Consider the following 26,033-nt stretch of genomic DNA (forward strand, 5'->3'; position numbering starts at 1 on the left):
GACCAGTTTTGTTAGTTCTATAAATAGTTCTACTGGTGTAACTGAACTTTGGTAACGTAGACGTATAGTATTTTTTCAGTAACTGTAAAATTTTGCCATGAGTGAGAAGTGTCGGCTGTGTTGTAGGTTGCGAGTAGTGGGTTAGCGTGTGGGATTTGTTCAATGTATTTTCACTGGGGGGGGGGGAGGGAGGGGGGGAGGGAGGGGGGGGCGCAGTGGGGAAGCCAGTGGATATTCTAGTGAGGCCCTCTCCTGGGAATGCAGATGGTTCAGATGGCTCTGAGCACTATGGGACTTAACTTCTGAGGTCCTCAGTCCCCTAGAACTTAGAACTACTTAAACCTAACTAACCTAAGGGCATCGCACACTTCCATGCCCGAGGCAGGATTCGAGCCTGCAACCGTAGAGGCAGGATTCGAACCTGCAACCGTAGTGGTCGAGCGGTTCCAGACTGTAGCGCCTAGAACCGCTCGGCCACTCCAGCCGGCTAGGAATGCAGAATCTGTAGTAGAAATAAATTGATAGAGGAGCAGGAGTGTAAGATCTGTGCCCTTCAGGTGCAGTTACAATGCGCAAAGGAGGAACTAGATAGGGTGAGGAGGGTGAAGGGTCGTGGGGAATGGCAGCTGACAGTTGGCAAGAAGGCAGATAGGAAGAGGAGGTACTCAGACAGTTATACTTTCCATATATGCAATAGATCTGACCAACTGTCAGAGCTGAGTGAAGAGGAACCTCGTGTAGGTGTAGATGCAGGGAACATGCAGCAGTACTCAGAAGTTAGGAGGCATAGGTCAGCTGCAAAGTCTAACAGAAAGAAGGTTCTGCTGCTAGATAGTTCGAATGGTAGAGGTGTGGACCAGTAGTTGCAGGAAGTATTGGGGAGTGAGTACCAGGTCACCAGCATTGTGAAGCCTAGTGCAGGGTTGGCTCAAATGACTGACAGCATAGTGGCGGGGTTATGTAGGAATTTTACGAAGGAAGATTAGGTAGTGATAGTGGGTGGAGCATGGAACAGTCTTGATAGGGATGGGGAATATGATGTAGGTGGTGACCTGGCAAAGATAGTTACTCAAACTGGTGGCACTAATGAGCATTTCGTGCGTCATGATCGGCCTCCTCATAATGCAGCTGTTAGCCGCATTAACATGGGGCTGGGGAGGGTCCTGATGGCAGAGAGCGTGGACTGCACCTCAATAGGTATGGGAAGGGGAGGCTGGCAAAGCTTATAGGTGACAGTATAGTGGGTAGTGGTGGTGAAATCACTCATGGAAAAATTCCTGTAGTAGTAGGTGTTAGAGCTGCACCTATTTTAGATTGAAGTCTGCTGATAGGTATATCTGCTTAAAGGAAGTCCCTCTAACTAAGGGCCCACCTTAAGAGGATATGTTTCCAGGTAAAGAAGGAATTAGCATATTTCATCAAAATATAAGAGGCATTAGAGATAAAGTGTGTGTACTGCTTAAAGATGTTGATTTTGAAATTATTGTGATATTAGAGCACCACTTAAATAATTTGACAATTCAGAGGCCTCCTTTACCAGGATACAGATTAGCTGACTGTTTTTCAAAGAGTTCCTTGGGAGGGGTGAGGAAGTGGCTATGCACGTAAAAAAACAGTATTCCATTTGAATCCATAGATGTATCACGGCACTGCACTTAACAGATATTTGAATGTTGTGCAGAGGCAGTTGAATTTAAACTAAACTTCTAATTGTTGTTGTTCACAGGTCCCCTAACTCTGGCTTCAGAGCGTTTCTGTTCAAGCTAGAGAGATTTCTTGATTCACTTTGTAGGAAGTACCAGAAACTAGTTATATGTGGTGACTTAAATATAAATTTGTATATAATGGTGCAAGAAAAAGGATGTGGGTAGATCTCCTAACTTCATATGATCTGATCCAGATTGTGTTTTTACCAACAAGGGTGCAGGGGAACAGTAGCACAGCCATAGACAATATTTCTATGCATTCTTCATTACCAGATGGTCCGCTCCGATAGCTGAATGGTCAGCGTGACGGACTGCTGTCCTAAAGGACACGGGTTCGATTCCCAGCTGTGTCAGGGATTTTCTCCAGTCAGGGACTGGGTGTTGTGTTGTCTTCATTGTCATTTCATCTCATTTCATCTCTATCTGGTGTGCAGGTCGCCCAATGTGGCGTCGAATGTAGTAAGACTTGCACCTGTCCCGTAAGGGACCTCCCGGCCAATGACGCCAGACGCTCATTTCCCTTTCCATTACTAGATGGGAATTCTGTTAGTGAAAGGGTGAATGGCCTTTCAGACCATGATGCACAAATTTTAACACTAAAAGGTTTCTGTCCTCAAAAAAATGTTACATATTATTACAAACTATGTAGGAAAGCTAATATAGCAGCAATAGAGAGTTTTTTCAACATTGTCAAGGAACAAGAGTGACAGGATGTTTATAGTGCAGACAATATAGAGGATACATTTAATGCTTTCCTTAACACATTTCTCGTGCTCTTTGAGAGTTGCTTTCCATTAGAATGTTCTAAATGGGGTACTAGAAGTAATAGGCAGTCCAGGTAGCTGACTAGAGGGATAAAGATATCATGTAGAACAGAGCGGGAATTATATCAAAATATTAGAAGTAGTCACAATCCAGCTATAGTAGCCTATTACAAACAGTATTGTAAGGTGCTTAAAAATGTTATTAGGAAGGCAAAGAGTATGTCGTACGCAAAGAGAATAGCTAATTCACAGAATAAAATTAAAACCATATGGTCAGTTGTGAAGGAAGTGTCTGGTCAGCAGCACACGGTCGACGATATAAAGTCAGTTCGCAGTAAAAATATTTCTGTTACTGATGAAATCAGATATATGTTCAGCATTTAACAATCATTTTCTGAGCATTGCTGGTGAATTAAATTAAAATTTAGTTTCTACAGGGAATCAAATAACTTTCATGGCAAATGCTGTGACTGATGCCTGAAATGCTCTTCTGTGATACAGACAAGAGGATGATTGAGTCAATAATTAAATCACTGAAGACTAAGGACTCTCACAGTTATGATTGAGTACCTAGCAGAATAATAAAGTACTGTGCTGCACTTGTTAGCCCTGTATTTAGCCATATTTGTAATTTTTCTTATAGAAAAGGTCAGTTTTCTGACCGACTGAAGTACTCAGTGGTAAAGCCCCTTTATAAAAAGGCAGAAAGGGATAATGTAGACAATTTTAGTACTATTTCTATGCCATCAGTGTTTGTTAAAGTTATTGAAAAGGCTATGTATGTAAGGATAAGTGATCATTTTTATATCACACGATTTGCTATCAAATGTACAGTTCAGCTTTAGAAGTCTTAACAACAGAAAATGTTCTCTTTTCTCTGTAAGGTACTGGAGCATCATCATCATCATCATCATCATCATCATCATCATCATCATCATCATCATCATCATCATCATCATCATCATCATCATCATCTAAGACTGATTATGCCTTTCAGCGTTCAGTCTGGAGCATAGCCCCCCTTATACAGTTCCTCCATGATCCCCTATTCAGTGCTAACATTGGTGCCTCTTCTGGTGTTAAACCTATTACTTCAAAATCATTCTTAACCGAATCCAGGTACCTTCTCCTCGGTCTGCCCCCACTCCTCCTACCCTCTACTGCTGAATCCATGAGTCTCTTGGGTAACCTTGCTTCTCCCATGCGTGTAACATGACCCCACCATCTAAGCCTGTTCGCCCTGACTGCTGCATCAATAGAGTTCATTCCCAGTTTTTCTTTGATTTCCTCATTGTGGACACCCTCCTGCCATTGTTCCCATCTACTAGTACCTGCAATCATCCTAGCTACTTTCATATCCGTAACCTCAACCTTGTTGATAAGGTAACCTGAGTCCACCCAGCTTTCGCTCCCATACAACAAAGTTGGTCGAAAGATTGAACGGTGCACAGATAACTTAGTCTCGGTACTGACTTCCTTCTTGCAGAAGAGAGTAGATCGTAGCTGAGCGCTCACTGCATTAGCTTTGCTACACCTCGCTTCCAGTTCTTTCACTATGTTGCCATCCTGTGAGAATATGCATCCTAAGTACTTGAAACCGTCCACCTGTTCTAACTTTGTTCCTCCTATTTGGCACTCAATCCGTTTATATTTCTTTCCCACTGACATTACTTTCGTTTTGGAGATGCTAATCTTCATACCATAGTCCTTACATTTCTGATCTAGCTCTGAAATATTACTTTGCAAACTTTTAATCGAATCTGCAATCACAACTAAGTCATCCGCATATGCAAGACTGCTTATTTTGTGTTCACATATCTTAATCTCACCCAGCCAGTCTATTGTTTTCAACATATGATCCATAAATAATATGAACAACAGTGGAGACAGGTTGCAGCCTTGTCTTACCCCTGAAACTACTCTGAACCATGAACTCAATTTACCGTCAACGCTAACTGCTGCCTGACTATCTATGTAAAGACCTTTAATTGCTTGCAAAAGTTTGCCTCCTATTCCATAATCTTGTAGAACAGACAATAACTTCCTCCTAGGAACCCAGTCATATGGATTAAACTGGATGGGTTAAACAAAAGGTTTCGAACGCTAGGCATATTTTTTTGATTTAACTATGGCACTTGATTGGGCTGATCACAAAATATTGCTCCAGAAGTTGGACCATTACAGAATACGGGGAGTAGCTCACAATTGGTTCACCTTTTACTTTAGCAACAGACAGAAAAAGGTCATTACTCACATTGTCGAGAATGGCTGTTGTGATGGGGTGTAAGGTCAAGTGGGAGAGGGGGGGGGGGGTGCCCCAGAGGTCAGTGTTGGGACGACTCCTGTTCCTTATTTATATAAAGGATATGCTCTCTAGTATTATGGGTAACTCTAAAATATTTCTGTTCGCTGATGACACTAGTTTGGTAGCAAAGGATGTTGTATGAAACATTGGCTCGGTTTCAAATAGTGCAGTTCATGACCTAAGTTCATGGCTTGTAGAAATTAGACTAATGCTAAATCACAGTAAGACACAGTTTTACAGCTTTTAACACACAATTCAACAAAACCTGACGTTTTAATTTCACAGAATGGGCCTAAGATTCGTGAAAAGGAACAGTTAAACTTTCTAGGTGTTCTGATGGATAGTAAGCTGTCGTGGAAAGACCACATTCAGGATCTTGTTCAAAGACTTAATGCTGCCATTTTTACTATTCGAACGGTATCGAAAGTGAGTGATCATTCGACATGAAAATTAGTCTTCTTTGTGCATTTTCATTCCCTTATGTCGTATGGTAATATATTCTGGGGTAACTCTTCCCATTCTAAAATAGTATTTTCTTCTCAGAAACAGGTGGTTCATGCAATAAGTGGTGTATATATATTCGTTACTGTCATTTCTTGTTTACAATATTAGCTTATTTCCAAGAATAAGCAGTTTCACTCAGTTAATACTCGGCAGAAATCAGACCTGCATTTGTATTGGACTTCCTAAAGTCTTGTACAGAAAGGTGTGCAGTATACTTCTACATCCATTTTCGATAAGCTACCAGTTGAATTCAAAAATTTTAGCAGTATTCTATGCGCTTTCAAATCGAAACTGAAGAGTACCTCATGGGTCACTCCTGTTCTGTCGAGGAGTTCCTTCAGATATTAAGCTGATTCTTATTGTATTGCTGATTGCTTTTACTTTCACTTATGGACAGACTTTTTTCGGGTTCATAAACACTTTATTTTTATCTGTTATTACTTTTATGTTTTAATTTCACATGCTGACACATTCCTCGATCTTGGTGATTTGCTCTTCAATTTGGTCCTACGGAACTTGACATGCAAATAAATAAATAAATAAATAAATAAATAAATCACCTAGCAAATGCAGTTGGTGAAGACATGGGGCAGTAGCCAGAAGGAAGGTTTTTATCCTTACCGGGCTTATGCATGGGTATAACAGTGGCTTCACACCAACGTCCAGGAAATATGCTGTCCGCCCAGATGTGGTTGGTGGTTGTACGTGTTAAGCAGAAAGTGTTTGCCAGGAAAAGAAAGGTGCTGCAGCATCTGAATGTGGATGGCGTCTGGCCCTGGGGCAGAGGACTCTGATAAACAAAGCATGATCTAGGTCCCTCATAGTAAAGGCGGCATTGTAGCAAATACAATTCGCAGAAGAGAAGGGTATCACCCAAGCCGCCTCCACTCATTTTCGATGGAGGAAGGCAGGGTGATAGTAGGAAGAGCTCGAAATGTCCGGAAAATGGCGGCACAAAGTGTTAGAGATAGGGGCCATGAATAAATCGTCTGCTACTGTCAAGCAGGAAATTGGGGAATGGATCTTGGTCCCAGAGAGCCGTCGGAGGTTGACCCGCATGAAATAGGAAGGGGTGGAACTGTTAAAAGAGCTAGTGAATGAAATCCAGCTAGCTCTTTTGCTATCCCAAAGAACGCAAAGACACTTTGCACGCATGTGTTTATAATTAATGCAGTTCACCAATGTAGAATGACAGTTAAAAACATGGAGAGTGCATCTCCGTGCGTGAATTGCGTCACAGCATGCCTCAGTCCATCAAGGGAATGGGACACGACGTGGTAAAGAGGAAGTGCAAGGAATGGAACATTCTGCAGCAGTAAGGATGACATTTGTGAGATATTCTACCTGGTCACCACAACTGGGGAAATCTTGGTCTTCAAAGGTCGCCAGGGAGGAGTAAAGCTGCGAGTTAGCCTTAGTAAGCTGCCATTTGGGTATGCACGCATTGAGGTAAGAGTAAGCAAATGGGTAGCACACGGGAAATGGTCGCTTGAGTCGGTGTCAGAGAACGGACCACTTAAGATGGGAAAGCTGGGCTGTGCAGAAGGATAGGTCCAAATGGGAACAGGTGTGCAAAGAGTCTGAACAGAAAGTGGGTGCCCCCGTGTTAAAGCTGAAGAGGTTAAGTTGGTTAAGAAAGTCACCCAAGAGGACACCTCTCTGACAGGTCCTGGGAGTACCCCAAAGGAGATGATGCGCATTAAAGTCACAAAGTAGCAAAAATGGGGGAGGTAGCTGCCCAATAAGCTGAAGGAAGTTTGCCCTGCTGTCGTCGAATGACGGAGGGACATAAATGGTAGAGTGTGAAAAAGTCAAGTGGGGAAGGAAAAGGTGAACTGCAACAGCTTGAAGACGGGCAGTCAGGGAGATGGGTTGACTACAAATGTCATCCTGTATGAGCACCATGATGCCCCCATGAGATGGAATGCCAACCTCAGAAAGAAGGTCAAAACGAACCAGTAAGAAATGTGAAACTCAAAGCAGTCGTGAGGGCGCAATTTTGTTTCCTGAAGGCAGAGTACAAGGGGACACTGCAATGCTAAAAGCAGCCATAATCCTGTTTGTGGGACCGAAGGCCACAAACGTCCCACTGGAGGATAGATTTAGGGGTGCCACCTCGGCGGCTGCCGAGTGATAGCCTGTGAACAGTTGCTACTACAGGGCACAGAAGCAGAAGGATCCTGCTCCATGGGGTCCACAGAAGCATTGGCTTGCTTGTGCAGTCAGTCTGTGGAGTCCAACGCTGAAAAACAGCTGGTGGTGCGCAGCGGTGACACAGAGGCCGGCCGAGCTAAGGTATCACATGGTGACACTGTCAAAGAGGATCTTCGAGTCAGTAAAGGAGAAGACCTTTTGCCTTTGGGGGATGTCAAGCCTTTCCAGTTGGAGAAAGACTCATGTGGTGTTTGACTTGAGGGGTGTAAGAAGTCTTCACGGGAGTAGCCCTTCAGTCTTTTCTGGCATTCCGGTTGTGTAGGGTGGCTTCGCCCCTTGAGGCAAAAGTTTGGTGGTTTGTTGCACAGCTAGATGCGGGGATGGCGATGCTAACTTGACACTGGGCGATTTCATAACCTGAGAACTGAATTGGAGGTTGCATGTCTGCGTGGCCATGTCCTTCATGGAGGGAGAGGTAACAAGAAGAAAACTATAGATGCCAGACAGGAGAACACAGGGTTTGCATCTAGAGAATAACTTGGGAGCCACTGGGCAAGGTACTTTTTCCTTTATCCAGATCTCTGGGACAGCCCACTCATCAAGATAAATGGAACAATCCCGAGAGGAGCCAGTGTGTCTGCCACTGCAGTTGATACAGCGAGGAGAAGCAGGTGGACAACTGCCCACGTGCACATCCCTACCACAGGTTACACATTTGGCTGAGTGTCGACAAGACATTCTAGTATGGTTGAATCAATGACACAGGTAGCAGACCCATTGGGATGTACGGCAGGGGCGTGATAATTTCACAGCCTGCTTTAATCTTTGACAGAAGCACCAGTATCAAAGGTGAGAAAAAGGGTGTGGTTGGGCACTCAGGAGGAATCTACCTTTTTCATTACACGATGGGCAGCAATGACACCCTGATCAGAGGGGTAAGATTGAATTTTGGCATCGGTTAGTGTGTCGAGCAGCCTAGAATATCTCAGTGAGTGGATCGCCATCAGGATAAAGTTCTGGTTACGAATGAAAGGTACGATGCTGACAGAAATGCATGACACACGACTTCACAGCTGAAAACTGGAAGCTGTGGGCTAGAGCCAATGACTGCACCTTGCGAATGGCTCCCTGCAGGGCCGTTCAGCAACACCAGTACTGGAGAAGCAATACGAAATGCACAAGTCATCTGCATATAGCCAAGGGGAGACCAACTGCCCTGCAGCTGCTGCTAGGCCATTAATGGCCACTAAAAATAGAGATACACTCAATACGGAGCCCTGCGGATCCCCATTCTCCTGAATATGGGGGGAACAATGGGAGGCACCAGCTTGGACACGGAAATTATGGAGCGAGATGAAGTTCTGGATAAAAATCAGGAGCGGGACCGGAGACCCCACTCATACAATGTGGCAGGGATATGATGTCGCCAGGTCGTGTTGTATGCTTTACTCAAGTAAAACAAGATGGCAGCCAGGTGTTGGCGTCTGGAAAATGCTGTTCGGATGGCAGACTCAAGGGACACAAGATTATCAGTGGTAGAGCGACCCTGGCGGAAGCTGCCCCGACACGGAGACAGTAGGCCACGTGACCAGGACCCGACCCAACCGCCGACACAGCATAAGTTCCAGCAGCTTACAGAGAACGTTGGTGAGGCTGATTGGCCAATAGCGATCCACATCAAGGGGATTTTTACTGCGTTTTAGGCCCAGAATGATGGTGCTCTCCTGCCACTGCGATTGAAATATGCAATCGCACTAGAGCTGGCTGAAGACGACGAGAAGATATCGCTTGTAATCAGATGACACATGTTTAATCATCTGACTATGGATCCGATTCAGCCCAGGAGCTGTGTCGGAGCAATGTGCAAGGGTACTGAGGAGCTCCCACTCTGTAAAGGGGGCGTAATATGGATGTCTGTGGGGTGTAGTGTACAAAAGGACTTCCCCTTCCATCTGCCATTTGAGGGAACGAAAGTCTGGGGGGTAGTTCTCTAATGCAGAGGCTCGAGCATGGTGCTCAGCAAAGTGCTCACCAATTGCGTTTGCATCAGTAGTGAGTACACCCTTGATGTTAACGCGAGGGACACCTGTTGGGGGTCTGGTACCCAAAAAGATGTCTGGTCTTCGTCCAGACTTGGGAAGGTGACGTATGGCACCCAATGATCGGCACATACCTCTCCCAACACTTCTCTTTCTGTCGTTACATAAGCAGGCAAACATGGGCACAGAGCCACTTAAAGACTATTAGGTGCTCTAGGGAAGGGTGCCGCTTATATCATTGTAGAGCTCGCCGACACTCTTTAATTGCCTCAGCGATTTCCAGCGACAACCAAGGGCCTTTCTTTCGGCAGGGCCCCCCCTAGAGAACGAGGGATAGCATTTTCCACTGCAGAAACGACCATTGTAGTGACGTGCTCAATCACAGCATCGATGGCACCATGTGGGGGAGATTCAATGGTGCCAGCACAGGTGAAGGCTACCCAGTCTGCCTTGTTTCAAGCCCACCTGGGTAGGAGTCCATGGGCATAACGCTGGGAGAGTGACAGGATGATGGGGAAGTGGTCACTACCACGTACGTCGTCATGTGGTCTCCAAGGGATAGATGGGAGAAGTCCTGGGCTGCAAATTGATAAATCGGTGGCTGAGTAGCTACCATGAGCCACATTGAAATGTGTGGCGGCCCCAGTATTTAAGAGGCAGAGGTCGAATTGCGACAGTAAAATTTCGACTTCTGTGCCTCAGCCAGTAAGCATGGTACCGCCCCACAACGGGTTATGGGCATTAAAATCTCCCAAAAGTAGGAAAGGTTTAGGGAGTTGATCGATCAGTGCAGCTAATACATTCAGGGGTACTGCACCATCTGGAGGAAGATATACATTGCAGGCAGTTATTTCCTGCGCCGTCCTTATTCTGACAGCCACAGCATCAAGAAGGGTTTGAAGGGGCACATGTTCACTACAGACCGAGTTCAGGACACAGAAGCAAACTCCACCTGACACTCCATTATATTCACTAGGGTTCTTGTAATATGCCCAGTAGCCACGAAGGGCAGGGGTCCGCATTGCCGGGAACCAGGTTTCCTGGAGGGCAATGTAGAAAGCAGGTGTAAAGCTTAACACTTTCCATAGCTCAGCCAGGTGGTGAAAAAAAACCGTCGCAATTCCACTGGAGGATGACGTGATTGTGAGACTGGGAAGGCATGAAATAGTCAATGAGGCAGTATACGCCTCAGGGTCAGGGTCACCGGCTGCCACTGACTTATTTCCTGAACAGGTTTTATCCAGTGTGCCTGAGGGTGTGGCGAGATCTAGGTCCTCAGTGGACGCCAGAATCTTCACCTCAGCCTCACACGCAGAGCTTGTAGGCAGCAGTGGTGTGGGTGCCACCGCAATTCCCCTGGTTTTGGGAGTCTACTTTCTGGATTTCTCTCGCTGATCCTTTGTTTTCTCTGGCTGAGAAGGCTTCACTGATTCCATCTCCGGGATGGAGGATGATCGTGAAGCCCTGTGACCAGCTGCATTTGGGCACTTCAGCCACTGGTGGGTGCTATCTTTTCCACTAGCTGAAATCTGGGCAGGAAGCGACTCAAGGGACCCCATCCTGGTAAGAGGGGCTGAAGAAGACTTATGCTTCTCCGGAAGAGAAGTGGGGGACTGGTGTCTCTGATGGTTGGGGGAACAGTGCTCCCAAGGTAGGTGGTGCAGGAGCAACAGAGAGGGAACTGCCCCCCCCCCCCACCATCAAGGGGGCAGGTGTAGTCTTCAAGCTCTGAGAGCCGACTGCAACTCATGGAAATGATGGGACTACAACTGTTCTCGTAGCAGAGCATAAGAGGAGGTCATAGCCATACGATGTAAACGCTCAAATTTCCTCTTAGACTCAGTGTAGGTCAGTCGGTCCAGGGTCTTTTATTCCACGATTTTCCTTTCTCGCTGTAAAATCCTGCTGTCTGGTGAGCAAGAGGATTGACGCTCTCCGCAGGTGACACAGATGGGAGGCAGGCATATATTGGGATGGGATGGACGTCCACAATCTGGACATGTGATGCTTGAAGTCCAACAGGAAGACATATGATTGAACTTCCAGCACTTTATTTAGAATCATACTGCCTTGCATTGTACTGAGACTTTGAATGCATAGAGACTGCTGGCGTTTGATCACCATGTTGACATTGTACACTTCATCGCACGTCGTCTGCCCTGATACCACCCACTCTGACCAGGGGCCCTCCTCACGGGCTGGAGTCCCGTTGCCCCAGGATGATGGGCATCTACTCCTTAGCATATATGGGGAGTTAACGGCGCAGACATCAGCAGAGCAATCCCTGTGTGGTCAGGGGGCTACAACGAACAGGCTACATGGTGGCCCAACCACAACGGACTAGCTACCGTGCTGGATATCAGATGCAAAGAAGTCCATGGTCATCGTCGACGCAGAAATCGACAATGCATAGTGCATGGTGGAAAACGCACCCAGGAAGGTGTCCTTGCCCAAGAGATGGAGAATGGGCAGGACTGCAATGCCACAACAAGAAAGTGGGCTAAAGATCTCGATGCATGATGGACACGATCATGAAAGGTGCCCTTCCCCAATTGCCCCGCTCTTCAGGAAAATTTTGAAGAATGGAGGTCAAACCCGACAGGGGATCATCACATAAAGGCTGAAACGGGTGAAACTCCTTTTAGTCGTCTTTTGCGACAGGCAGGAATACGTTGGGCCTATTCTAACCCCCAGATCCACAGGGGGAAAGGAGTAGCCGATCTCCAAAGCCCCAAGACATAAGTTTGCAGAGGATGCCTGAACTCCAACACGTATGTCCGCTCCAGAACTTTTAGATATGTAATTGTTCTGATTTTCCCATCTGTGGTTAGACATCAGTATGCTTTGAGAAGTGAGGAAAATAATGTCTCATTCCAGCAGGTAATATAAACTAAGCATATTCTGTGCTTCCATTCATGATCAGAATACAAAAAAAGCGCCACAACAGTTTAAATATTCCACACAGCAGTCGATTTCCTGACACAATCTTTAAATAAACTACATTTCATACACCACATTGTATCCTGTAAACTGCTTAAATAGTGTTCCATACACTGCTGTCAATTTCCAAATAAATTCTTTAACTAAATGAATAAACTATATTCCAAACACAGCCTTTTATCACCAATTGTTTACTTAAACATTATTCCACACATTGTCGAAATTGTTTAAACAACATTCCCTACACTAAAATCGATATCCCGCCAAACAGTGATCGAGTCTTTTCCCCATAAATTGCAAGGTGGGCGAGAGGAGGGGGGCTGGGGGTTTCCCAGAAGGGGATGGATTAATTGATAGATTAAATCAATTAGTCAGTGAAATTGATATCAAAAGAGTGCCTGTATTGGCGAGGGGGTGTCCCATAGGTGGGGGAGGGTGAGTAGAGGGGTGGGGGATTCCTTGGAAAACCCATTAACCATACAATAGGATAAGGACCTGTCAATCAAAAGGATGGATTATCCCCAAGGGGTCATAATCCTCTTAGCAGAATAATAGGTCTGCCCCAGAATGTAGGTAACCCGCACTAACAAATTGTCCTGATGCCCCATTACTGGCTGTCTTCACATGGTATGTACAAGTGTATGATGGTCAATAGCTATATGCAGGATGCAGAAGTGATGGTTTCGTATGGTGCAGGATACGAACTGTGTTTACTACATCGATATGGTATGTTGTGATATACCCTGGTTGCAGATCGGTTTCACATTCCTCAACAGGAGCAGAGCAGTGCAACTGAATAAGTTTTTCTGTATTTCATAATCTGTAGACCACTTTTGCAGGGTTTACCTGTCAGTGCAATATGGCTACCGTGTGTTTTTTTTCCTTAGATCTGTACAAAATAGTTTTCCGCTGAATGTCTGATCTGCAGAAAACGGCGGACAGAGCTCTCGCATCAGCAGCAGCTGCAGTTTGACAGTTTTCACACCGAAAAATTCAAGCTTTCCTTCACATTAGCAGAGCAGTGTAATTGAGGAAGTGTCTTTGGTGATAATTTTCGTATTTTATTACCTGTAAGCCAATTTTGCAAGGTTTAACTGTCAGTTCAATATGAGTGCTGTATTGTATTTTCGTGTCTACAAAATACTTTTGCCTCTCACCTGCAGAAAATCGTGGACAGGAGAAAGAGGGGGAGGGGGCGAGAGGGGGAGGGGGCGAGAGGGGGAGGGGGCGAGAGGGGGAGGGGGCGAGAGGGGGAGGGGGCGAGAGGGGGAGGGGGCGAGAGGGGGAGGGGGCGAGAGGGGGAGGGGGCGAGAGGGGGAGGGGGCGAGAGGGGGAGGGGGCGAGAGGGGGAGGGGGCGAGAGGGGGAGGGGGCGAGAGGGGGAGGGGGCGAGAGGGGGAGGGGGCGAGAGGGGGAGGGGGCGAGAGGGGGAGGGGGCGAGAGGGGGAGGGGGCGAGAGGGGGAGGGGGCGAGAGGGGGAGGGGGCGAGAGGGGGAGGGGGCGAGAGGGGGAGGGGGCGAGAGGGGGAGGGGGCGAGAGGGGGAGGGGGCGAGAGGGGGAGGGGGCGAGAGGGGGAGGGGGCGAGAGGGGGAGGGGGCGAGAGGGGGAGGGGGCGAGAGGGGGAGGGGGCGAGAGGGGGAGGGGGCGAGAGGGGGAGGGGGCGAGAGGGGGAGGGGGCGAGAGGGGGAGGGGGCGAGAGGGGGAGGGGGCGAGAGGGGGAGGGGGCGAGAGGGGGAGGGGGCGAGAGGGGGAGGGGGCGAGAGGGGGAGGGGGCGAGAGGGGGAGGGGGCGAGAGGGGGAGGGGGCGAGAGGGGGAGGGGGCGAGAGGGGGAGGGGGCGAGAGGGGGAGGGGGCGAGAGGGGGAGGGGGCGAGAGGGGGAGGGGGCGAGAGGGGGAGGGGGCGAGAGGGGGAGGGGGCGAGAGGGGGAGGGGGCGAGAGGGGGAGGGGGCGAGAGGGGGAGGGGGCGAGAGGGGGAGGGGGCGAGAGGGGGAGGGGGCGAGAGGGGGAGGGGGCGAGAGGGGGAGGGGGCGAGAGGGGGAGGGGGCGAGAGGGGGAGGGGGCGAGAGGGGGAGGGGGCGAGAGGGGGAGGGGGCGAGAGGGGGAGGGGGCGAGAGGGGGAGGGGGCGAGAGGGGGAGGGGGCGAGAGGGGGAGGGGGCGAGAGGGGGAGGGGGCGAGAGGGGGAGGGGGCGAGAGGGGGAGGGGGCGAGAGGGGGAGGGGGCGAGAGGGGGAGGGGGCGAGAGGGGGAGGGGGCGAGAGGGGGAGGGGGCGAGAGGGGGAGGGGGCGAGAGGGGGAGGGGGCGAGAGGGGGAGGGGGCGAGAGGGGGAGGGGGCGAGAGGGGGAGGGGGCGAGAGGGGGAGGGGGCGAGAGGGGGAGGGGGCGAGAGGGGGAGGGGGCGAGAGGGGGAGGGGGCGAGAGGGGGAGGGGGCGAGAGGGGGAGGGGGCGAGAGGGGGAGGGGGCGAGAGGGGGAGGGGGCGAGAGGGGGAGGGGGCGAGAGGGGGAGGGGGCGAGAGGGGGAGGGGGCGAGAGGGGGAGGGGGCGAGAGGGGGAGGGGGCGAGAGGGGGAGGGGGCGAGAGGGGGAGGGGGCGAGAGGGGGAGGGGGCGAGAGGGGGAGGGGGCGAGAGGGGGAGGGGGCGAGAGGGGGAGGGGGCGAGAGGGGGAGGGGGCGAGAGGGGGAGGGGGCGAGAGGGGGAGGGGGCGAGAGGGGGAGGGGGCGAGAGGGGGAGGGGGCGAGAGGGGGAGGGGGCGAGAGGGGGAGGGGGCGAGAGGGGGAGGGGGCGAGAGGGGGAGGGGGCGAGAGGGGGAGGGGGCGAGAGGGGGAGGGGGCGAGAGGGGGAGGGGGCGAGAGGGGGAGGGGGCGAGAGGGGGAGGGGGCGAGAGGGGGAGGGGGCGAGAGGGGGAGGGGGCGAGAGGGGGAGGGGGCGAGAGGGGGAGGGGGCGAGAGGGGGAGGGGGCGAGAGGGGGAGGGGGCGAGAGGGGGAGGGGGCGAGAGGGGGAGGGGGCGAGAGGGGGAGGGGGCGAGAGGGGGAGGGGGCGAGAGGGGGAGGGGGCGAGAGGGGGAGGGGGCGATTCCTTGAAAAACACCTTAACTGAACAATAGGTTAAACAATAGGTTAAGGACCTGTCAAAGTGTCAGATTTTCTCCATGGGGGTCATAATACTTTTAGCGGAACGGTTGGTTTGCTCCTGAATGTAGGAAACTCGCACTAGCACATTGCCCCTATTGCCCCACTACTGCTTACATGCTTAATGCCAAATATTTTAAACATCAATTTATTTGTAATCTGTAGTTTCTAGTAGTTTTATACAATGAAGTTCAATAGTTTTGCCTTTTTTTTGTTTAAAGAATCTAGTGTTTACTAGTAGCCATTCTGCGCATCCACCACCACTGCGCTAGTAGCCAATAAGATTCATTCTCTTTCCGCGTCGCTAGCCGCGAGATACGAACTGGACTGCAGGAATCTCTCTCCCTGTAACAGTATTTTGCGACAATGCCATTTCATTAACAGTGTGAGCGAATTATTCACTCAGATGTAGATGTTGCTTTCTTGTAGCAGCTTAGCCGTGTAAACATTTTAGCGTGACTTCCAAATGAAAATGTCACGTGACGGCAAGGAATGTGAAGTTCCGTACGGGCAATGTTATTATATTGCGTGCCTATGCAGTATCGTTTTAGTCGTGCGACTGGTTTCGTGTCAGAAAGTCCACTGTATGTAGGAACCGACGGAATATCATCGAGTAAAACAGAAGTGATTGGCGTTTCCAAGGAAGCGTTTTAGGCGCTCCTCTATTCCTGATCCAATAAACGATTTAGGAGACACTCCGAGCAGTGTTCCTAGACTGCTTGCTGATGATGATGCGATTTACCGTCTTATAACGTCATCAGAGATTGAAACAAATCTGAAAACGATTTTGATAAGTCGTCTTTATGGTGAAAACTGACTAAATAATGAAAAGTTTGACGTAATGCACATGAGTACTAAAAGGAATCCGATAAATTCGGTTTATAGGATAAAACACACGATTCTAAAGGACGTAAAGTCAACTAAATACTTAGGGATTACAATTAAGAATAACTTAAAATGCAGCTATCGCATAGATGTGTGGAAAGCAAACTAAAGACAGCGATTTATTTGTAGAACACTTAGAAAATACAACAGGTCTACTAAAGAGACTACTTACACTAAGCTCTTTCCGCCCTCTTCTGTAGTATTGCTGTCAGGCGTGGGATCCATAACAGATAGAACTGATAGAAAAAGTTCAAAGAAGGGCAGTTTGTTTTGTATTTTTGCGAAATAGGGGAGAGACTGCCACGGATATAATACGCGAATCGGGAATGCAATCATCAAAACAAATGCGTTTTTCGTTTTCGTAAGATTTTCTCTCGAAATTTCAGTTGCTAACTTTCTCCTCAGAATGTGAAAATACTTTGTTGGCACCCACGTGCATAGACAGGAATGATCATAATAAAATAAATTATGAGCTCGCATGAAAAGGTTAAAGTATTCTTGTTTCCCATGCGGTGTTCGAGAGTAGAACGGTGGAGAGACAGCTTGAAGGTTGTTCTATGAACGCTGTCAGATATTTAATTGTGAATGGTAGAGTAACCATGTAGATGTAGATGCTTCGCAAGCAGTCGAGAAGGTTTATGTCCCGCATTTAAATCTTCTTCAAATGTGAATCTGAAAGAGAGACTTCTATTTTTGTCATTTTGGAGACTCAAAAACGAACTGCAGAAGCACGTGTCGGCAAGAGATCCGTACAGAGAATAGTAGGAAAATTTGTTTTTGTATCGCCTGAAAATGTTCGAAATCGCAAGAAACCTGTAACACAAATAGATGGTTTTGACAACGGTGTTTTAAAACGCTTCTTGTTTAAAATGTATATAAGAAGGGATAACTCGCATAAAATAAAACTTGTTACAATTATGCCTGAGCAATTTGACTTCAAAAGTAGCGCTTCATCATGTAAATAATTTTACAATACAATGGTTTTAAACATTTTAAGAAGGAAGTTTTGGAAATAAGTGACATAGAAGCAGCACGAAGCCCATCATTTACAAAGATACATGATGCAAGAGAAACAGGTAATTCTCCAGTGCGTTACCTTGATGTAATGTGTAAATCATTCCATGAATACCTGCTGGAAAATGAGGCACTGGCGGTTTCACATTCCGTTAGGAAAATGTTCTCTGATAACTTAAATGCTGGCTGGCTCTTCTGATTTCATTTCTGAGAGTTAACTTGCATTTAGGCGTAAAAAGTAGTAGTGACTACGATTCGGAAATGAACGCTGTCACTTTCAAGAAGTGATTCACTGAACAATTCTAGCCATATCTAGCTTCGAAGTTGGTCGTTATAATTACTGCGCCAGTAATCAATCATCTCTTACAGAGAAATGAAGTACGAGCGCCAGAAAGGGGATATTGTGCTCTTACTGAAAAATAAAAATATTCCGGAGCCTGTAAGCCAGACTCGCGCTCAACTCCAGCAGCTCGTTAATTTATAAAAGTCACGCGACAGAATGTACAAATCTGACTTTCTTGCATGCAAATGTGGTCACACAGTTTTGCGTTTACCCACGCAATGTTAACGACTATTAAAATCAGACTACCGGAAGTATTCCGCACAAATTTCATACTCACTATACTCCCACAGTTTAGATTATCGCATGTCGTGCGTATCTATCACAAAGTGGTAGCATTAGTTTTGAGTTTTATTTTGAAAAGATTTGCGATTCATTTCGCTCACCCCTTCCCCTTCCACGAAATTAACGTCAGATGCCACACCAGCTTATATCGCTGAGTAGGCTTTTATGTACCTTAGACCTTAAGCATCCGACGCAACTAAAGCTTTCCAAAACTTTCCGTGGAGAAGTACTGTGTTTTGAAAAGACACACGGGAGATAGGACGTGCTAAGAAACTAGTTTCATATGACTTTTTTGTATTAAGTGGCTTTAAATACTCCAGGATACCTCTCTCTCTCTCTCTCTCTCTCTCTCTCTCTCTCTCTCTCTCTATCTCCCGAGACCAAAGGACCCCCCCCCCCCCACCCCATCCGCCCACCCCGCACTAAAGGCATACCAACAAGCTTTGTGAAAGAAGCGACGACGCAAATCACACATCAAACATCGGAAACATTAATTCCATTCTCCCAGAATCTAGTTACTTGTCAGTTACAAGGATAACGTTCCGTTTCATATCTTACGAGATGGCTATTTTACTAGCTTCCTGTGATTATTGGAATCTTCCCTGTGAGACTAAGTCCTTAGTTACAGAATTATCTGCAAATTCCCACCATTAAGATAATTCTTATTTCCATTAGCTCTACAGTCGGTTAATATGGTTAAAAATGCTTCCACGGGAGAACAGTAGAGTTCGTGACACATGGTGGATAACGGATAGTCACGTCCATTCGTTCTAGTTATCAGCACACAGTTCACTCGACTATGTGATGTATTAACTAAACACGCTTAGTTCGTACTTGGGTTTCCGTGAAACGTACGCCTTGGAGGAGAACTACGCAGCCGAATTTCTGCGATGGATACATATATTTTTGTATATGTCGTGAAGTGTTTTATGTCAAGAGAAAAATGAGAACACTGCCGCTGCACGCCAACTCTTGCCGCATTTTTTATGTATCTTCAGTCTGTCTTAACGGAACGTTTATTTTAAACAACACAGTAGCTGCTCAGGTCATTTCAGTGGGGAGTTGTTTACTTCTTGTATATGCAACAGATTATTAACGGATTTCACAGTCAGAAAAAAGATCCCTATTAGCACGAAGTGCTCTATCAACATACATCGACGTCAAGTACGTTATTACTCGATAGACGTCTTTAAACACACTGCACTACGTCAAGTTAATTTTTATCTCCGTTTATTAAGAGCAAGCCAACTGACCTGCAGTTGGCCTTGACAGTGACGCGTGTGTGTGTGTGTGTGTGTGTGTGTGTGTGTGTGTGTGTGTGATACGAACTCACGGCTCGCCTCGGTGGCTTCGCACGCGCCGCCTGCTGTTGCTGACCTGTACAACCGACGTGTCTGTGTAATAAAATAAGAGCAGCTGATAACCTTAGCCAAAATCGGGTGCATGAGCGATATGAACGGTAGGAAAAAAAAAAAAAAAATGGGAAAAATTAATGCTCATAAACTTTTTCCGAGCGGAATGAATTTCTAGGAAACCAACAGCATTAAACGCTGATTAGCTCAAAATAGTTACTTGAAGAGGAGACGAATTTAATTTGACCCAATTTGTCTTGCTCTGCTCTATTTACTTCCGAAGCCATTTCAATTAAGGAGTGTTCTAACAACAGATAGTGATCCGCTCTTTCTTTGAGATTTTGTGTTTTACGACAATGTGAACTCCGTGTAGTCAACAGTGCAAATGAAAGACATCCCAGCTAACACTGTGTTTCCACTGACTACAGACCATCTGAAGTAGTTCGATCATCTAATGTGAATCCTATTTGATGCCATTTCGACATCTGAGGAAGATGACGTAAAATGACTAGAAAAATACAAACAACCCGGTCCCCGAGCGGAGAAAATCTCTCATCTGGTAGAGAATCGAACCTGGGACTCCGTGATCTGGAGGCAGTGACACAAACTGCTAAACTGTGAGCTGTAGATTGACTGAAAGTAATGAATACATTTCTGTCACGATGTTTAGAGCTATGTAGACTTATTACATCAATCAAGAGCTTCCTAATGCAGGTTAAATTCAATGGTACTTCAAGTTACAGGGTGTCTTCTATTTGTAACCTTCCAGAATTCCTGGGAATCTGGTACGAAGACAGCTTTAATGTACACTACCATTCCATATTAGATGTAACTGCTTGACCTGTAAATTAAAGTTGGAAAGGCAAAGCCAACAATAACAAGGTCAAATATGCATGAGACTTGTGGAATGTTTTGCGTGCATTTTCACAGTGATGATTAGGCATTCTATTACATCTCTTGCAGGACAACAATTCTGCGAGATTTTACGAAGTAACCGAGGTCATCAGAGCCGAGCACAAGCTCACTTTCGGGAAAGTGGAGCAGAAAACTAGGAATTCCCCTTAATGATTTAGGTAAATCACAGACTAATGAAACCTGTATGGCAAGATGGCAGTTTGAATCCATGCCATATGGAATATGAGTGTCCTAATGCACAACTTCACTTTGTACCACGATTTGAGTTTTAAATTAATTCCACCATTTTAATATGTTGACACTGCTATCATAACAAAAATACTCCATACGAACTTCCACAGGAATTCATGTCACTAGACAGCTGAAGTAGCAACAAACAAAAATTACAAAATAAACTATACTCACTCATCTGTTGCAATGTTGCCAACTCACTCTTTTTCTTCTTTCTGGCAGCTGGAGTGCCAACAGGAGGAGCAGGTATCTCTGGCTGAGTGACTTGAGTTCCTACTTTTTCATTTCTGAGGGAAGCTTCTTTAATATCTGTCTCTTTCTCTAATTTATTTGCATGTGACTGCTTGTCCTCTGTCTTTACAGTAGGAAGTGTTTTTATCTCCAGTTTGTTTGATTGTTGTTTCTCATTAACTGACGATACCTTTGAATCATTTACAACTGCTTTGCTTCCTTTGTCACCTGATTCTTCAATTTTGTTTTGCTTTGGTTTATCATCATTTCGGTTTATGGCTTTTTCATTTTTGACAACCTGCTTTTCAGATTTTGTTACTTGTTTCTTTTCTTCCATTTTAATAGGTGCTTTTTCACTTGCCTTTTCCAACTTTGATGGTGATGCTTTATTCGATTTATTCTGTTCACTGCCATCTTTTGAGTCAGTCACACTGTTGTCATGTTTTTTCTTTTCTGCTCCCTGAGACCTAAGTTTACCACCATTTCCTGTTGTGACAGCCTTTACCGACACTGCTGTTACTTTTGAAGTCTCTCCACTAGCGGATTCACGCCCATGTGGTAAATTTTTCTTCTCTGCACTCTCTCTCAAATCTTCTCGCTGTAAAACAAGATTAAATAAATGTTTCTACAGACCAGAATTGTATTACAAATGATCACATCTTCCTATGGTTACTCAACATGTAGGCACATAAAAAAATTTAAATATCCACAGTCTAACACGTGTACCACTATGGTCCCATTGTGAATCTGATGAACCCTTTTCTCTCTTCCTCAGTAAATTAGCAGTACGTGGCTAATACAGTACACACAATAATGACTAATACAGTGAGTTAAATGTGACTAATAGATGTGTATTTTTCCAGATAAAATGGTACCGTACCTATGATAAAAATTCTTCACAGTCTATTCAATTTGATAATATGATTGTTCATTATATCATCACTATTGCATTTTGTTATACCTCAGAATGAGATTCTCATAGTCTTGCAGTACAGATTTTAGAGGACATGACTACCAGACAATTTTTTGTTGCTTTAGTTTATATTACCACCTCTCAAAATATAGGAAGTAAAGAGCTTATTGTGGTACCATCCAAAGATCACAGCACCACACCACAGTTGGGCAACTCATATCAATATTACAGATGTTAGCAATGGCTTGCTACAATACGCAATGACAAATGGAAGAGGCTGAAAATGACACGCCCTCTCTCTCAATACAGCAGTGCCCTCGCGTGGAGGTCAATATAGAACCGCTCTGTCCCACTTCATGACCCCAACTGATGAAGTCATCAGCAAAAAGGATTAAAGCATTGTTCAAGGCTCACAGTTGGAAATGTACTTTTATAAATGTTGAATATTTTACTTCACGAGATGAGCTTGTTAATTAGTACATCAAGTGATACTTTAATATTCAATGACAGTTGTAAATTATAAAGCACTCAAATGGCAATGGATAGTATCAAGTTAAGCAAATCTATCATTCATATAATAAAGTGAACTAATATTTCGTATGTTGTAGTTCCGGTGAGGTATCTCCCAGTTACAGCTGGGCAATTGTTTTGTCTGGTCATAAAACTTGCAGTAGAAGAGATGTGTTTCACAGTATTGAAGATGAAGTGCTCATGGCTCTTGAGGTACATATTTTAAAGCCCATGATTACTACATGTTTTTTTTTTTTCTTTCGATTTGGTCCAAACTACCACCTCTTAAAGTTTGTTGGAGTTCTGGTTCACCGTATATGTCCTATGGGGCTTTACAGAATGGTCCTCTGACACACTAAATGGCAACATCTGAAGCAAGCACACAGCTTACAGTAACAGAGTCCTGGCAATACTGACCACCTCTCAATCAAAATTATACACTGCCCAAACTAACCCACTGTAGTGGTATTTATTATACCAGCCATAAAGGATTTGTAATTTATGATGTGCACTACATATATGACAATCAGTCATACGTATATCTTTAATGGGCAGTAACCTATGATTTGAGAAAAGCTCTGGTCTTGGACCAAATCAAGAGCTTCAGATTACTTTGAGTCAGATTGTGAAGTGTGTCTGGGAGGAACAAACAGTAGAGTACTACTCAAAAAAAGCCACTGTTTGTTTAGACAGTTCATCTGTGCCACAGACTTAACTTACTATGTATAATCAACATTATGGGACCCTGCGAGTATTGCTGGATCCATCACACCTGACAATTTTCTGCTTAAATCACGAACAGTGCTGATTCCTCATACTTTTTCCCCTTTAAGCAATCCAGGTAGGCCTACATGAAGCTAATGAATTTTCTACTTTTACAAGTGTGAATGTGGGAATTGACTGTCCATTTAGTAGATACACATTTTATTTATGTAACTTTAGAGTTACAGTGCATACATCCCAGTGTTATGTTGCCAACACACAACTGTAGTTAAATAATTTTGAAGCACGTTTGTAATAATTGGCAGGATTGCAGCTGATAACTATTTATGGTGCTGAATTAAGTAATGGAATAGTTTTCTAAAGCTCTAAAATGACACATAATTATAATCCAATATAAAAGTTAGTGCTAATATCACAATAAACTTAAGATCAATAGTAACACTGGACAGACTTCATGAAACACAAACTATATAAAATGCCAATAAAAAGTATCAATCATTTAAGCAAAAATTTTAACTAAATGAACATATAAATAATGCAGATTCTCAAAACATGCAGTTAGTATGTGAAACGAAATGGTCTTCCACACTGCACAACAACACATCAAGCAGCTATTATGAAATCTCACTACTCTTATATGACATGAATTATTATTAACCAGAAAGCCTCTAGGCGATTAAATGATTGAATATATTCAAGTATGCAAAAGATCGGCATTAATAGTGTTGAGTGAAACATTACACCTCCACTGTGGACATCCACTGAAAAATATAGACAGAACAGATATTCATCCCACTCTAAAAACAAAGGAATAGGATAGCACACAATGCCAATCAATACACTGAGTCTGCACACATCAACATGCACATGAGAAAACGATACAAGTTCCAATGCCGGGGATGGAAATCTGCCACCTCCCTTTCAAAGGAATCATTTCAGCATTTGCCTCAAGTGATTTAGGATAGGCCACTACGACACTGTCCCTTAGTTAGCTCAGAGGCAGCAGGCACAGCTGCTCGCAAGGCTGACCTATTAAACACATTCTGTGCAAGCAGTAATCACCCTTGTCCATGTGTGCGCAGCCAGTGTAGAAATACTGAACAGGCTCCAGTCCGGTTGCCTGCGCACCAGCCTCTTACCCACACCTGCCCACCACTGGGCACTCAAGCTGAAATAGTCTAATTGAGGGTGATCTGAATCTACGTGGGCAGATGAGGATATGAACCACCACCCTATCAAATGCGAGTCCAGTGTGCTATCAACTGGTCCATCTCCCTCAATGTGAGTAAGATGGGATGTACTATAAATACCACAGTGTAAATGGTAAATTTCACCAAAAATTTGACCAACTTCCTGGCAGATTAAAACTGTGTGCTGGACAGAGACTCGAACTCAGGACCTTCACCTTTCGTGGGCAAGTGTTCTACCATCTGAGCTACCCAAGCACAACTCACGACCCATTCTCACAGCTTCAATTCTGCCAGTACCTTGTTTCCTACCTTCATCCTGGGAACAAATTAAGCTTTTATACACTCTGAATGTCCAGTTGGGATATGGTGTACAATACTAGCAGCATGCATCACAATGTATGAAAGGTGTCTCTTAAGAAGGTAAAGCTGATAGAATCCCCATCCGATACAATACCTCATTTCACAGTGGAGCCAAGATTCAAGAGATTATTTCCTACATTTCCCAATTAAAATATGTAGTGACGTACCTTTACTATTAGACTAGCTCTAATACTATTCCAATAGGATTCACATTACTATGAACAAGACAATGACTCACTAGATGCAGTATATCAAATCGGAATTTCAAAGCAGTGCGTTCAATTAATAATATAAATATTGCAAACTTTAAGAAAAGCCTAAAGCAGCTAGACTGGGATGTAGTGTATATGGAACCCGATGCAAGAGGGAGTACTGACCCCGAAATTGTTCAATATTATAAAAACTATTGTGCAGTACTAAGAAAAGTTATTAAAAAGTCCAGAAGCATGTGCATCATGTCTGATATCAGTAAATCTGATAATAAAATTAAAGCAATTTGGAATATTATTGAAAGGAAAACAGGGCAACCAAGAGCACAGGAAGACTTTAGTGCCATAAAACTGAATGACAAGTGTACTAACAAACAATCAGAAATTGAAAATATTTTCAATAATCATTTTTTAAATGTTGTGGAGAAAATAGAATCTAGATCTTCACTAGAAGAGGCAAGGCTTCTAATAGAAGAGGCCATACCTGTGCAGTTTGAAACAACTGTATTTCCACCAACCTCTCCCTCTGAAATCAGTAAAGTAATAAACTCACTGAAAAGTAAAAGCTCTTACGGTATTGATGGCATTTCCAGCAAGATACTTAAAACTTGTTCCCCACAGATAAGTAGGATTCTCAGCCACGTATGTAATAGCTCTTTGGAGCAGGGTGTTTTCCCAGATAGACTGAAATATGCCATTGTAAAACCATTGCATAAAAAGGGTGATACGTCGGATATCAACAACTATCGCCAATCTCTCTTCTGACAGCTCTATCTAAAATTTTTGAGAAAGTAATGTATTCAAGAGTAGCCTCCCATATTTGTAAAAATACAGTACTAACAAAATGTCAGTTTGGTTTTCAGAAAGGCTTTTCAACAGAAAATGCTATATACGCTTTCACTGATCAAATAAATGCTCTGAATAACCGGACATCACCCATTGGTATTTTTTGTGATCTCTCAAAGGCCTTTGATTTTGTAAATCGTGGAATTCTTTTAGATAAGCTAAATCGTTATGGTTTGAGGGGGGCAGTGCACAAATGGTTTAATTCATACTTAACTGGAAGAATGCAGACGGGGTCCCACAGGGTTCGATCTTAGGTCCTTTATTGTTCTTGATAAACATTAATGACTTACCATTCCAAATTGATGAAGATGCAAAGTTAGTTCTTTTTGCTGATGATACAAGTATAGTAATAACATCCAAAAACCAAGAACTAAGTGATGTAATTGTAAATGATGTTTTTCACAAAATTATTAAGTGGTTCTCAGCAAACGGACTCCCTTTAAATTTTGATAAAACACAGTACATACAGTTCCGTACAGTAAATGGCACA

The 26,033-nt window shown here is 45.1% G+C and overlaps 1 protein-coding gene across 7 annotated transcripts in view; it reads right to left on the reverse strand.

The window, feature by feature from the left end:
* Positions 1–26,033, reverse strand: part of LOC126187364 (kinectin) — a 369,916-nt gene that overhangs the window by 337,088 nt on the left and 6,795 nt on the right. For all 7 annotated transcript variants that reach the window (XM_049928406.1, XM_049928403.1, XM_049928402.1 and 4 more), the window contains one exon: positions 20,736–21,390. In XM_049928406.1, the coding sequence (XP_049784363.1) occupies positions 20,736–21,390 (655 nt within the window). The remainder of the gene's footprint in view (positions 1–20,735; positions 21,391–26,033) is intronic.

The sequence above is a fragment of the Schistocerca cancellata genome, chromosome 5 (assembly GCF_023864275.1).
Source record: "Schistocerca cancellata isolate TAMUIC-IGC-003103 chromosome 5, iqSchCanc2.1, whole genome shotgun sequence".
Lineage (NCBI taxonomy): Eukaryota > Metazoa > Arthropoda > Insecta > Orthoptera > Acrididae > Schistocerca > Schistocerca cancellata.